This window comes from Eleutherodactylus coqui, chromosome 5 (genome assembly GCF_035609145.1).
Source record: "Eleutherodactylus coqui strain aEleCoq1 chromosome 5, aEleCoq1.hap1, whole genome shotgun sequence".
NCBI classification, from domain to species: Eukaryota; Metazoa; Chordata; class Amphibia; order Anura; family Eleutherodactylidae; genus Eleutherodactylus; species Eleutherodactylus coqui.
The window spans coordinates 132691485-132707653 of record NC_089841.1 but is presented as its reverse complement, the minus strand read 5'-3'; the positions used below and the strand labels follow the sequence as shown (position 1 = coordinate 132707653).

General features: G+C 40.5%; 1 protein-coding gene across 4 annotated transcripts in view; it reads left to right on the top strand.

Moving 5' to 3' along the window:
* The window catches only part of AIFM3 (apoptosis inducing factor mitochondria associated 3), an 85921-nt gene extending 70677 nt beyond the window's left edge, over positions 1–15244 (top strand). For 2 of the 4 annotated variants that reach the window (XM_066603171.1, XM_066603170.1), the window contains exons 19-21: positions 600–659; positions 6787–6891; positions 13093–15244. In XM_066603171.1, the coding sequence (XP_066459268.1) occupies positions 600–659; positions 6787–6891; positions 13093–13132 (205 nt within the window). In that variant the 3' untranslated portion in view covers positions 13133–15244. Of the gene's footprint in view, positions 1–599; positions 660–3575; positions 3630–6786; positions 6892–13092 lie in introns of those variants that run through there. The other 2 variants (XM_066603173.1, XM_066603172.1) reach the window with 2 other exon arrangements.
* The last annotated feature ends 925 nt before the right edge of the window (positions 15245–16169 follow it).

Here is a 16169-nt window from a genome sequence, read left to right as displayed (position 1 = left end):
CCAATAAGCCATATTCAACTATCTATGACTTATTTAGTTATCTTCATGGTTATTCAGTAACATGGCATAATTTAAAAGTGGACCTCCCAACCATCATGACTTTTACGGGACATTTATAGCCTTCCAACTAGATGCATTGTGTCTTGGACATACGGCTATACTTTATAAGGTGGGTTTAGATGAAATTTAGCTGTGTACCAAGTTTCAAAATAGTATTTTCTTTGTAGAAACCACTGATGAGCAGGATTGATTGGCATATAGGTTTTATGCATTGAAAACTACTTGGCGCATTATGTTGACATGCTTGCATTCTGCCTTGTGGGATTTCAGACCCATCTAATTCAGTACAGAATACTCAATTTCTAGATCCAGTTTAATCATAGATCTGAGAACCTACTCGACTTGGTTCATGCTGTTTTCCCTGACTCTCATAAATACTCTATGTCATAAAAAGTGAATGTTTATAATAATTACTGGTATAGTTTTTATAACTGTTTTTCTACTCTTTTTCTGATGAAAACTGAGTGGTGCTTGAGCACTGGTTATTACCTAAACTTGTAAAATTTTTGTGTAAAGATATACATTATTTTACTATTTAGGCGCTCCGTAAGGACCTTGTATCCCAATAGTAAGATGACATCCCTCGTAGATCAATGGAGGTAATACTTAGGAACACTCACGTCTCCAGGTTGAAGGTTACTCTCTCTGGTGTCTCATAGACTAAACAACAGAGCTAACTGCTTGATTTTATTATCTTAGTGCCACTGAACATTCATATCATAGACTATACAATACTTTTGTATAATTTAAAAGTAACACGTTGAAGTGGTTGTGCAGGATTGAAAAGAGGGTCATCCAGAAACCGTGCCACTCCTGTCCTTGGCACTGCAGTTCAGTCTTAAGGTCCTTTTACATGCAAAAATCTTTCAAACTGCTGAAAGGTTGAAAGATTTAGTGATTTATTTGCATAATGGCCATTAACACTTTATCATCTTCATTTGCATGTAAAAGTACCTCTGCGAGTTGTTTGCAGAGCCCAGTGTGTGTTTAAACACACGCCTAGCTGTGTAAACAACTGCTGCACATTCCATTGTTCCCCTCACGGCTAGTATAAATATTCCATGGGGAGAACATTCTGCAGTCTTTTGAAAGATGAGCGAAATGCATTCAAATAGAATTTATTTGCTCAGTCTTTCAGCAGCTGAACGATGGATTTTATGTAAAGTAAAATGCATCGCTCAAACAAAAAATGCACGATGCCCGCGTTTACATGTAACAATTATCGCTCATTTTCTGCTGTTTGGATAAATTTTGAGCGATAATCGTTGCGTGTAAAAGGGCTTTTATTCGCAAAGCAAATGGACAAAAGTGATGCCTTTTCTAGTAAAACAATCAGACCCTGTTTTCTGATCTTAGAGAACCCTTTTAATTATTCCCAATCTAAGTTTTGGTGACTTGAAAGACTTCACCCATTTCCACATGTGAAAGTAAACATTCCTTGGCTCTGAAATATAGATTTTTGGTCTTGTTTGACAGACCTCTGCAAGAAAAAGCTTGATTTTCTCATAAAAGCTATTTTATTTTTAGTTATCTTTTATAACTATGTGGCTGTTCATGGCAATTAAGGGAGATGGAATAAATCCTCCACAGTGCCACCTATTGAAAGGCAGCATTCCTTCGAGTCAAAGTGGGACTTTTTATACAAGTCTTCTTACAATGACTGGGAATCAAAAGCAAAGCCAGACTCCATGTACATACAGCTGTTTACGGGTTATTGCCCATCATCAGTGTACAGTAGGAGTCTGGCTTTTGCTAGTGAGAGGCCTGGGACAGGGGTCAGAAACGCTCTTTTCTCCTTAGGGAGAGCAACTATATACTATAAACTAAGTGAGGAGACTCAAATGGCCATGCACGCTCCTCTGGGTAATATGCAAATAAGGGAGATGGAATAAATCCTCCACAGTGCCACCTATTGAAAGGCAGCATTCCTTCGAGTCAAAGTGGGACTTTTTATACAAGTCTTCTTACAATGACTGGGAATCAAAACAGCTGTATGTACATGGAGTCTGGCTTTGCTTTTGATTCCCAGTCATTGTAATAAGACTTGTATAAAAAGTCCCACTTTGACTCGAAGGAATGCTGCCTTTCAATAGGTGGCACTGTGGAGGATTTATTCCATCTCCCTTATTTGCATATTACCCAGAGGAGCGTGCGTGGCCATTTGAGTCTCCTCACTTAGTTTATAGTATATAGTTGCTCTCCCTAAGGAGAAAAGAGCGTTTCTCACCGCTGTTCATGGCTACACAGTCAGACCTCATTATGTCACTAGTTAAAGCATAAGAGTATAGTTAAACTGTCCTCTAGCTATGGATTTATAATAAGGCACTTGGTAAAAGTTTACAGAATAACAATATCCCAGCTGCTACAAACTAATTCATTATAATAAACAGTATATATATATCTTAACATAATGGTATGTTTATAGTATACTGTATACCCTTTATATAAGACTGATGTGGCGGCATTATATGTGACGCGCTATGTTGACATCATCTAGATAATGAAGAATAATAATAACAATATTCTATGAATATCAAATGAGAACCACATCCATAGATCTTTAGAAATCTATGATCTTTATGCTAAATGTGGCTCAGTGATCAATTAAGCACTGGCCTAAACCCCCAAAAGCACCGTTCTAGATAATATTTTAGAAATGTAATATAGTTATTCTCTCATTAGCCCCTGGAAATTCCTGCATTTAATTTCTTGCGCCACTCTGAAAACCCAACTATGAATATAGATAGTTATACTTATAAAAGTTGTGAATGCTCAGATTTGTGATGCTGATTGCCAGGGTTTTCAAACTGGAAATTCTTAAGACCTCTCTCTTTATTGATGTGGGTCCCAGCATTCCAACCCCCAGTGATCAGACACTCAGTCTCTGATCTCTAGTTAGGGCACAAGTTTTAAACTTGTTGCAACCCCTTTAAGGCATAGACAGTGATTGGGATAAACTTCAGTGGTTCCTTATTTTTAAGTGGAGACAGGCTTTAATTTTATTCTCATATGGTAATTTTAACTGATCAAGTCTTTCCATGTCACCTGAACTTAATTGAATGTAGTTTATCAAGAGCTACTTGCTTGATTTGTAACTTGGAACATGTGGCCAAGTTTTTGATATGTCTGTGTCAGTTGGTAGCTCTGTTGTTCAGTCTAAGCTGGTGGGATCTACATTAAAACTATATGGCATTTCTTTCTGATATTGTGTCTGTAAACGTTACAAATTTGCCAATTCTGGGGACATGAAAGAAATAGAATGTCACACTTTGCAGGAAATATTTTTCCAGTTTTGCATGATATACTTGTAATTGCTGTATTTTATGGACTACAGTAAAACATAATGCACAGATAGCTCAAAACGTAATTAGCCAGTTTGGATCATCTGGGACTAAAATTATAGCAATTCATAAATACAGTAATTAGAACTACTTTTCAATTAAATCTTTCTTTATGAACAATATGATACAAATCAGTATTTTGTGGCTAATTTATAATTCACGAAAATATTCAAGGATGTGAGAATCACTGCAGCTAAACTACATAAAATGGAGAAATGTTGCCATTTGGTAAGTTCTGTCAGATACTAATGTTTCAATAATGTAAAGACGTAACTGTAAGAATTCTGTAAAATGTTATTGGAAAAGAAATGTTAAATATATTTTTGTCACTGTTTTGTATGTTTTTTCAACTAAGAATGAGGTATATTTCAGACATTTTTAGTAAAAGGGCTCGGTCAGACGAGCGTTTTTTATGTGCGCTCAAAAAGAGCACTTCTAAAAGAACCATGGGTTCCCATAGAAGCGCTCACATGAGAGAATGTAGGCACGCAAAACGGTGCACACCTAACAAAGACAGGACAGCGTGGTGCTGTGCAGTAGTTTCCATTGACTCCTATGGGAGCAGGAGTTAATGGAGACTCCTGCGCTGGGAATATATTCCTCACTGATTATAGCAGGACATTTAAAATGTGCTGCCCAGAAAGCACATTTTAAATGTCCCGCTGTAAACTCCTGTTAGTCCCCGCGGGGGTGAGGGGACTCCCCAAGGGTTCCCCAATAATCCCCACGGGGACTAACAGGAATTTACAATGGGACATTTGAAAAGTGCTTCTGGGCAGCACCTTTTAAATGCCCTGCTGTCAGCAGCGGGGTATTCCTCCTGCCTTGCTGATGGGCAATCGCTGATGGGACTCCCCAAGGGTTCCACAATAATCCCCACGGGGACTAACAGGAATTTACAACAGGACATTTGAAAAGTGCTTCTGGGCAGCACCTTTTAAATGCCCTGCTGTAAGCAGTGGGGTATTCCTCCTGCCTTGCTGATGGGCAATCGCCCAGCAGCAAGAGCAGTAGGGGATTCCCTCCCCCTTTCTCCTCAAGGGAATCCCCTATAGCAGTAAGAGAGAAGCGGCAGAGGTACAGGGCTTCCCCCGAAAGTGCGGGATGAGGGGGCAGAGCTATAGGGATCTGACCCGTAGCTCCACCCATCTGTGAGAATCCATATAGCCCTGCCCACTCTCTTTGCACTATGGGGATATCCCTTGGGACTTTCCCAGAGCAGGGAGATAGAGTGGACCTATGGGGGATTTCCTCATAGCAAGGGAGAGTGGAGCAATGGGAGATTAACCTCGTAGCCCTGCTCCATCCCTCCCTGCTATCGGGAAATACCCCATAGGTCCGCTGTCTCTACCTGCTCTGGGGAAATCCTAAAGCCCTGTGGGGCTTCTCTCTCCTCCTGGAGCAGCTGTGCTTCTCCAAGTGCAGCTGCTCCAGGGAATGAGCGATTTTTAGGCGCATGAACCTCGGGTCTTCTGCTCTTAAAATATTTGCCCGTTCACACGATTTGCAGACATGCGACAGGCGTTTTTTTTAGAGCACCTATTCATGCGCTACAAAATTGGCATAATAGATTCAATCATGATAATGGATTTTTACTTTTAGATAATCATGAAGGTATCTGCACCAAGACATCAATCACCCTGGTGCTGCAGCTGAATAATGTCTTCTACCTAGCTATTAACATGTGAAAAACTGATCACAACTTAAAAGACTCTATTACAACAACAATTCAGAGCACAACAGGTGAAAGAAGCGAGTAATTATCAACAGCAACACTGCTAGTCCTAAACTTAGGAGAATATTATAAATGCCACATTTACTACTAGAGATGAGCGAACGTACTCGTTAAGGGCAATTTCACAATCGAGCATCGCTATTTTCGAGTACCTGACTACTCGGGTGAAAAGATTTGGGGGTTGCAGAGGGGAGTGGGGGGGAAGAGAGCTCCCCCCTGTTCCCCACTGCTACCCCCTGCTCCACCACGGCGCCCCCCGAATCTTTTCACCCGAGTACTCAGTTACTCGAAAATAGCGATGCGAAATTGCCCTTACGAGTACGTTCGCTCATCTCTATTTACTACGCATAAGCATCCATAATAACAATGCCATAGCGTAAAATCATGAAAAGGTGCCCTGAGCCGGTAAAATAATAAGAAAAGCAATTATAAGTTTAGGACTAGCAGTGTTGATGTTGATAATTCGCTTCTTTTACCTGTTTGCGAACTGAATTGCTGTTTTTAATGGATTTTTATTTTATTATTTAGTCTTTTTTTAAATTATATTTCGGATGTTAATTCTTTACTCCATACAAAGACATCTAAGGGCCGCTCCGGTTGACATGCTGGATGAAGAACAGGGCTTAAAAGGATTGTCTCATCAAAGACATCCCCTTTCATATAGAAGTTGTGCGTTGCAACATGAAACAGCTGGTTTAGTTGGTGGAAGCAATGATCAGTAAGGAATTTCCCATTGCAGCTACTGCGGAGGAAATGTAGTTGTACACGGTAGCCATGCAGATGAATGGCTGTTTATGCAATACATAGAAGGCTCATGGATGGGGAGAAAGACGTTCTGGCTCATGGAGGGGGATCCTGAGTAGGGGAACCCCTCTATAATGTTCATATGTCCTATTAGGGAATATATACAGCCCAAATAAACGGTTTCTTTCTTGGTACAATCCCTGCTTGTTAGAAGGGTCCTTTGATAATAAGCTGATCAGAAAGTGTTCTCCTGTTTGGATCCCCAGCAATCAACTCTAATATGAAAGAAGACATGGCAGTAAGTGTTCAATTTCTATGCAGTGCTGCCATAGGAAAAATGAAGGATTATATAGTGCTCGTACAGGTTGCCTGTATAATACAGGAAAGGTTCCCCAGAGCCAGAGAAGCTTTGTAACCACTCTAATTTATTAACTCAGATATCCCTAACTAGGTGTATGAAAATAGTTACTAAACTGGTCAACTCCTTTAATATAGATATTATGGGCACGCTCTATTTATTTGAAGATTTATGGATCAAACCTTTAAAATACAGAAATATAACACTGACATTGGTCATGGATCTCTGACAGATGATCACTGGAATCCATTCAGTAGGGAGAGATGAAGACAAAATAATTTGTAATTTGTATAATCGAGTTTGTGCTTTCAAAGTATAAAAAGTTATTTTATTGAATACCTGTTGCTCAATGAAGCAACTTTATAACAGATATTAACATAAAAGTCATTAAACTAGGGGGAATGCAGGCAAAAATCTTTCCAGGTGAAGACTTCATGGAGGGTTACGCGTTCATTCTTGGCCATCTGTTCACTATTATTGTCTTCATATACCGAAGTTAGCATGCACATACTAAAAGGTGGATTGTACTCTCCTATTGTATATTCTAGGAATGATGAAGTCATTGCAGTTGCCAGTATGAATTATGACCCTATTGTGTCCAAGGTAGCAGAAGTCATGTCATCAGGAAAATCTATACGAAAACGGGATGTTGAGTAAGTAGTTATTGATGAAAATATGTATGTCTATAGATTGAAAGTTACTGAACATCTACTGTTGGTAATATGAACACTAGGGGTTAATCTAAAAACTAAGGCAAAAAGTGGACATTTTACTTATAACATTCAATTAGAATCCTGCTGTGATTTTTCTAGATCAAGGTTAGACAATTAAAGAAATTACCTGTTTGTTATTATTATTCTTATGGTCCCATCATCTGTAATCAATTTGCAAAGTACAATATTAAAGTAACACATTGTAGCAATTACAAAAGACAGTGTGAGGCCTTAGTCAGACGGGCGTTTTTTCGCGCGATTTACGCATGCGCATGCGTCTGGCAATTTTATAAAACCATTGCTTTGCAATGGTATCGGACACATGAGCGCTTTTTATGCGCTCGTCCGATAAATTATAGAACAGAAATCGCAGATCGCACCTATCTGCGATTCCTGTTCTCTTCTCTATATGCGCTCAATGGGGCCGGCGGCAGCAGTGCCGACCCCATTGAGAGCATATACTAGACAAATCATTCTTCTCTGCCACAGCTGTAACAGCTGTGGCAGAGAAGAATGATGTTTGCCCATTGAATTCAATGGAGCCGGCAATACAGCCGGCTCCATTGAAAGCAATGGGCTGCCGGCGATCGCGGGATGAATTTTTGGGAAGGGCTTAAATATATAAGCCCTTCCCTGCAATTCATCCAGAAATGTGTAAAAATAAAAAAAATATATATACTCACCCGGTCCCGGCAGACGGAGTTCAGCCGCGGCCGGCGGCAGTTCTCTGAACTGCTCTCTGTAGTATTCAGCAGCCGGGGATTTAAAATCCCCGCCTGCTGAATGAGCTGCCTCTGATTGGTCACAGCCTGACCAATCAGAGGCAGCTCTCACTCACACCCATTCATGAATTCATGAATGGGTGTGAGTGAGAGCTGCCTCTGATTGGTCAGGCTGTGACCAATCAGAGGCAGCTCATTCAGCAGGTGGGGATTTTAAATCCCCGGCTGCTGAATACTACAGAGAGCAGTTCAGAGAAGTGCCGCTGGCCGCGGCTGAACTTCGTCTGCCGCGACCGGGTGAGTTTATAGATTTTTTTTATTTTTACACATTTCTGGATGAATTGCAGGGAAGGGCTTATATATTTAAGCCCTTCCCGAAAATTCATCCCGCGATCGCCCGCAGCGCATTGCTTTCAATGGAGCCGGCTGTATTGCCGGCTCCATTGAATTCAATTCGCTGGACAGCTCCGGCCCGTTTCTACTGAAACGCGGCTAGGAGCAGTATTTTCGGCCGATTTTTCGGCCCCGGTCACACGATTTGCGGATGCGCATCCGTCATGCGATCCGCAAATCGCGGGAAAAAACGCCCGTGTGACTAAGGCCTGATATAGACCAGTAAAAACAGTGTTACACTAGATACATTAGTTAGGAACTGATATAAGCTTACATTGAGCAAAGCTTTAGTGTAATATTTATTTTATCAGCCATAACATAAACATGCACACTCATACCTCCCCAAATTTGCCCCCATGAAATGGACGTTAAAGAGGTGCTACATATGCCAGTGTTAAAACTCAATAAAAAAGAGAATGCTTAAAAAAAAACAAACAACAAAACACACTTATTAGATCTACTTACATCCACTTTTTTCTGCATATCCCTACTCTATCTCATAGAATGGGATTTAACCCCTTAAAGGGGTTTTGTCATTAAAAAAAAAAATTGTCTAAACTTACCTATTCCTTCCCTGTCAGTCTCCTTATCACATCTTCTCCTGGTTGAGCTTCTCCAGTGCCCCAGGTCAGCTCACTGCAGGCTGGGACCAGCTTGTTATGAGGGCTGGTTATCACAAATTCCTTCCGGTTGGCTCATTGAAGGTCACATCCCTGTGCTGTAGTTTCACTGCTTAGGAAGGAATTGTAATCTACTTTTTTTAATTTGACACTTTCCCACTGTAGCTGGGGCATCCATAGGAGCCCCAGTTACAGGGGAAAGCAACACCTGTAGTCACATTAGTCACTGGCAGAGCTGCCCAGGGTCTAGTATGACCCTCCAGCTCTGCTGTAGCAGGGAACCCCGGCGGTCACATGACCCCCGGCTCCCCAAGTGGAAAACACTCTTCCATTTTCACTTTGAGTACACAGTGCTCAATTAGCACTGTGTACTCTGCAAAGGAAAAGGCAGAATGAGTTAAAAACCCCTCCTGCCTTCTTCTCCGGGTTATCAGCCGTTACTAACAGCTGACAACCTGTTCTGTCCTCTAATTGATTTCAGAGACAGAAGGCTTAAAGCACCGCCGTAATTTTACTATCGGTGGGGTTCTAAGCCCAAGACCAGGCGGTGTATATTTACCGCACCTACTCCTTAAAGTGAGGACCCCCCCCCCTTTATAATATCCATTTATCTAATGTGATATGCTAATACGAAACGTAAAATCTGAGCCGCCTGTTTACCACACTTCGCGTTTTCAGGTTTAAACATTACAAATGTGGGAAGTGCCATCCACTCACGTATGGGGTGAGCAACACTGACCAGTCAGAGCAGCATGGCCGTCGTTCATAGATGACACGGGCTGATCGTTGTTTGATATTTGTATCTGTAGAAACTGAATGACGAACCAATTATCGTTTGTTGTGCAGTTGCTGCAAACATTTACACAGCCTTATTGTTCAGATCTCTGCAATCTAGCAAAAGTCTGAATGATGATCGAGCAGTGTAAAAGGGCCCCGGCTATGTCCACATGTAGTGGATTTGATGTGTAAAAGCCGTCTTTTGAGCGATAATCGTGGTGTCTAACTGCACTGACATCGTGCAGTTTCCGTTAATCCGTCGCTCATCGTTATCTTTCAGCGTGCTGAAAGACAATGATGAGCCTTATCAGGAATTCACAGCGGGATACAGCTGATACTATTGTTTCAGCTGTATGCCCCTCCCTGAACACAGGCAGGGTATGAAGAACAGAGCGGTCCAGCTGTGTTCTTCTTAACCCGCTCGGAGTGCTCAGCTGTATGCCACTTATTTGATGGCAGCATTCCTTCAAATCAAAGTATGAGTTTTTACTAAGTTTGTAAAACAATGATTAAGACTAGCGACCCTTCTGGGTGCTCTCCTTCGGGAGAGACGTTGCCATCCCCCAACCCACTCACTCCGCAGGTGTCTCCACACACCTCCTGGGTGCTCTCCTTAAGGACACCCCTCTTGACCTTCTTCAGACTTTCCATATTCTCTACTGATGCAAGAACCTCATTCCGTTCTTGCGGGTATCCAAAATGGCCATAAATTTATACTCCCAAATTGTTCTGTGACGCTGCGACTTGAAGTTGCCCTTCAGTATGATAACTCTCATCTGTCCCATGTTGTGTCCATGACCACAAAATTGTTTTGCCACATGTAATTCAGTCTTTTCATCTCTAATGACACATTAATATATAATAAAGGTGTTAATAAAGCAAATCTCAGTAAAAGTAAAGTTATATAATCTGAAATGGTTTCTTAATCTTTTAATGCTTCCACCTGTATAGGATGTTTGTTCGTCATTGCAAGTAAGTTAATAGATAATAATGAGATGTTTATGAGTAGGCAATAGTATGTGCTTTGTTATTGCATGCTACAGGGGATGACCTACTGTATACAAGCTGATGTCTTATTAAACTTAAATGCACACAACTGTATAAAAGTTAATCCTCGTTCTGTCCATAAAAAGCTGACGTTTTTTTTCATCTGAGTGCAGTTGTGTATGCCATCCGCATGTAAACCATGTGTCTGTCCACAAAAAAAGAAAAACTGAATCAGGCTCAGTTCTTTTTTTTCTGCATTTCTTAAGGCCCATTTAGAGGGGATGAATGTCGGGCAAACGATGCCTGACACTCTTCCATGCATGTACTTGCTCCCGTGCTATTGCACGGGAGCTAGTATTGCTGGCTCGCTCACAGAGTGGCCAGCATGGGAGCAGGGAGGCTGCAGGAGATTTCACTCCTTGCGTTCCCTCGCCCCTCTACATTGACGTAACATAGCGGCTGTTCAATACTGAGCGGCTGCTATTTACAGTGAATGATGATCGTTCAGCTCATCGTCCATCGTTTATGCAGCATAAACAGTGGACAATGAGCTGATCGCTCAGTGTAAATAGCAGTTGTTCAATATTAAACGGCCGCTATGTTATGTCAACGGACAGGGGCGGGGGAGCACGAGGAGAGAAATCTCCTCCAGCCTCCCCGCTGTGAGCCAGCGATACACAAGAGCGAATATGTACAGGGACAAGTGTTGGGCATCGTTTGCCCGACATTCGTCCCATGTTAATTGAGCTTTAGCAATAGATTCAGGGAATAAGGACAGTCTTTTTTGCATCCCCATTGACGTGAATGGGTAAGTCCTATCAGCAAATCGGATCAAAATAGTGCATGTTGCATTTTTTCTACGTGATCAATGTTCATGTGAAAAAAAACTGTGTGAATTGGCACATTGACTACTATGGGTCACCTCTTAATCAGTTGTAGACATGGACCGCACACACACTGAAAATACAGTCTTGCTCATTGGTCTAACACTGAGGGTCAGTGGGGCATCTATCAAGGGCAGGTAATCATGCACAAAGCTGGGAAAATATTGGAATCATATTGTGTGATACTGAATATTTCCATTTTGTTACAAAGGCTTAGTACTCTATCTGCCCCCTACACAGACTGATTAACAACATGTAATTGGGCAGCGTATGCCCAGCTTAATTCAGTATATCTCTTTGAACCTATATTTGACTTTATCAGTAGTATTCTCATAAATATATTTACAAAAACGTTTATTAATGGTGGCTGCCTACAAGCTGTTAAGCTTCCTTCACACTGTCACAAACTTTTTCACAAACCTTTTGTGGTCACACATACGTTTCTTCTAGTGTTTCTTTCCCTCTAGCGTGTATCAGAAAATACTCCATACTTAGAGCATGCTGTAATTTGCAAAAAAAAAAAAGCCATAAACCCAAAAATGCACCAAAAGTACGTAAAAATGCAGAAGAAAATCCATAATGTTTTTGGATGTTTCATAATTCCCTATGTACCTACAGCTGACATCAGGACGCAGCACTTTTGCTGTAAACAAATGCAAAAACTGCCAGCGTCAAAATTAAAAACTAGGTTTTTGGGTAATAAGACTGTACTACGCTGGCTCTAATTCAGTTGAAATAGCAAGTAGAGTTTTCTTAAGCTCATTACAGTAAAGTGTATTGCACAAAAGTTTTTGACTAGTATGCCATTTTGATATGGGCATATTTTGGTTACTATTTTACATCAGTACATGTAAGCCAATTGTAGAAGTGCATTTAAAATATGACACTTTTTAGAGATGAGCGTGCATACTTGCTAAGGGCAATTACTCGAGCAAGCATTGCCCTTAGCGAGTACCTGCCTGCTCGGAAGAAAAGATTCGGCTGCCGGCGTGGGTGAGTGGTGAGTTGCGGGAGTGAGCAGGGGGGAGTGGGGGGGGGGGGAGAGGGAGAGAGAGATCTCCCCTCCGTTCCCCCACTCTCCCCCGCTGCTCCCCGCCCCCCTCCAGCCCCCGAATCTTTTCTTCCGAGCGGGCAGGTACTCGCTAAGGACAATGCTCGCTCGAGTAATTGCCCTTAGCGAGTATGCTCGCTCATCTCTAATACTCTTTATATGATACTTTTTCACTTTGTTTCGCTGCTAGTTTCTAGAATCATAGAATGGTAGAGTTGGAAGGCACCACCAGGGTGATCTATTCCAACCCCCTGCTCAATGCAAGATTCACTAAATCATCCCAGGCAGATGTCTGTCCAGCCTCTGTTTGAACACTTCCATTGAAGGAGAATGAAACTCTTGACTTACAACTGCTTATACAAAATGCTGAGTAAAATACTGCCGTATGAAACTGGCCAAAGCGATCTGGGCTCAGCTAGCAAAAAGAATCTCTTCTAATGATGTATTACACCATATAACCTAGGAAGCATAATATAATATGTACTGTAGATTCTGTATGAATATGATAAAATTAACATTCTACCAGGTCAGGACAGATGCCTTAATATTGTTAAATTAGAGGGAGAACTGAAGACAAGTGCCAATAACGGGTCTGCAAAATAGCGTGTTTCATATGACCCTACCGCCTTCTGACTCCTTCATCTGCACTGCAGAACTGGGATGGATCATATGATTTTTTTTTTCATTTTAATCTGTTTTTCTCCTAGAACTGGTGACATCTCCTGGCTAACCGGGAAAGGCTCATAGTCAAGGATGGAACTATATCTCAGAGAATATGCATGTGGAATGGTGATCCTCAACATATTAACACTTTGATTGCTTCCAGACACATCTTGATGCACATTCATATTTTGACTCAATAGCTAGTATATGGTAAATCCATTCTATGCTCCAGTCTATGAAGGAATGAAAATGATACTCCAAACGTGATTCATTATTACAATATTGAACCTTGCCGGAACATTGAAACTTCACATTGGCAGAGGATGTCAAATTTGACTGAAGACTCTACTTTGGTTACTTTGGGTTGAAGGTTTTCTTTTGTTACTTAATTTCAAGAGTGTTCTGTCACACAAACTTTATTTAAATGTCAAGTGTCAAAAAGGTTGTTAGGCTTAGAGGGGGAAATTGATTTTACATGTAACATCTACTAATTGTACACATTCAGTCTTTTTTAAGATGCTGCTCCTGACCAGAATAATGTAATCCTGGTTTAGACCTTATGGCAGTAAAAGATTACCTATAACTTTGTTATATTGTTCTACCTTTAAAGTAGGTTCAGTAGCAACAATGGTAACTAGATCTTGGTGACCAAGAAAAGAAAAATGACTTGGTAACCTTGGTTGATGAGACATTTTTCAATCTTTGGACATCCAAATTGTATCTAAGCTTTCCTTAATAAACACTTAGTCAAGATTATGTTCCATGCCTTAGTCCTGTATGTAAATACCCTGGCCAAGGCGGAGGGTCTTGTTGGTGTCCACCTGGACAGCCGGTGCCCTTCTCACCCCTTAGCCATGCTCCTGGGATGCCCTATGCAGTGAGGTTGATTGTGGTCACCTCCCGCGGTGCTATAGTGAGTGCTTCTATTCATCATAAGCACTTTATCAAGTTATGTCATGCGCATGATCGTTTTTATTCTTACTAAGGGTACATACACACAGATGTGTTTTCCATTCAATTTTTGTAGCGGGTGTTTGCACTCAGGTTTCTTTTTACTTGGGCTGCTTGCCCGAGTAAAAAAAAAATCATGTGCTGTCCAATCCGAGTTGAGCCCAACAATCTAAGGCACAACTTTTTTACAATCCATGTGCATGTACCTAGAGTGTAAGTAGAAATTAGATCACCAATTTCCAAAAAAATAAGATTCTTGTGTATAGCTGCTTTGTGTAATACTTGAAGACTGATATAAGGAATAGACTTGTTCCATGATGATCCTTGAATCACAGTTTGACTATATAATTGTTTTCCATTCTCAATTGAGCATATGAATTGCCCTGACAACTCTCCTAGACAATAATATATTTTTAGTACAACTTCTTAGAGGGGATTTGAATACTGGCAATTTGTATGCATTAAAATGCATAAAGGGAAGAACAATGTAATAAAGCAATGGAAATAAGTTATATCGTAGATACTTGTACAGTATTACTTCATACAGTAGTACACCCGTCATTCAATTATAAATGGCAGTTCTATTTTTACACATTATACATAAAAGAATTTAATATGTAAAATAAGAAAAATATATAATTCCCTTTAACATCCATATGTATTGTACATAGTTCCACTTCCTAGTATGTAAAAAGAAGCCAAAACCTTATTGATGTTAGCTATACAGATTGTAATTTATTGTTCTGGGTTAAAAGGAAATATATTGTATATCTACATATGGAAAAGTTAAGATAGAGTTTATATTAGCCTGTTATAAAGGAAAATTACTTTTTTTACACTGACTTTTTGTAAAATTTATTGAGTATATGGCAAGTAATTGTAATTTAGAGGACAGATGATTTGATAGGTTAATTTGCAGACATAAGAAATGGGTTGCAATTTTGCTCTGTTGAAGGTTTCTACAGATGTTAAGTGTACTTGTTTAGTAACTTAATCCTGGTTTTATTACTATTATTTTTGTCTTCCTGTTCCTTAATTGTTGGAAACACATTTTGCTATCGATCTTAAAGGGGTTGTCCACTTGACAACATATGATGCTGTATTCTCAGGATAGACCATCAATAGTAGATCAGCAGGGGTCAGTTGCCAATCAGCTGTTCATTGGGTCAGTGCGTTAATGCACTGAAATAATTAATGTAGGAAGCACACAGGTCTATTCCCACTGCAGTGGTAAGCCCTGGCATTACAGGTAAAGTTCACATTCACTCCAATGAGAACTTTGCCTGCAATACCAAGTCTGGCCACTGCAGTGGGAACAGAGCTGTCTGCTTCCTGCAGAAATTAGCTCAGTGCATGAGTGCACTGGCCAGCTAACAGCAGGTGGGCGGGGATCCTAGGTGGCCAACCCTTGCCAATCTATTATTGATGAAGTCAACCTGTCAATGTCCCACAATCCCATACTGTCTACTAGGTTACCAAGTGAATGTCCATCTTTTAATACTATGTTGTTTTTATGTCCAACAGTCTTAATATATCTTTGGAGTGAACAGGGCTTTTTCAAAGTAATCCAAGTCCTCTGCTTGAACATAGAATTAAATTATAAAATTCTGTCTGTCTGTCGCCACCACTAGGGGGACTTTAGAAGCTTATGTTATGTTCAAATCATCACCGGATGCAGCATAAAATCCCAAATGAATTAGCGCAGCATGCTGTGTTATGTCATCCAGGTGACATGCCAGAAGCTGGTAGGACTGCTCCATAGTCAGTAGGGTCAGTTTGGTACCATTCAGGTTCAATATGTGGCACTTCCAAGGATATATCTGAACAACAGAAAGACGTAGCGTTGATGTGAATCCAGACTTACTGCATACTGTAAAAAAATAAAACCATATGCATTAAGCTCTTAAGCACCCCCTATTGGTAGTTGCAGACTGTCAAAATTGTCATATTTAACGTTACATATGTGCAGGAGACTTGAACTCTATATTGGAAAATGTGAGCTCTTACGGATTTAATAATATATAATGAAATTAATTAGCACACAATTTTGGACCTATTTAGACTTAAAAAAAACAAAAATGATGCTCATGGGTGGACATTCACTTTAAATATTGATTCTGAACCTTGTCAAGAGGCAAAATGGGAAACTATGCCTTATATGGAGGAAATT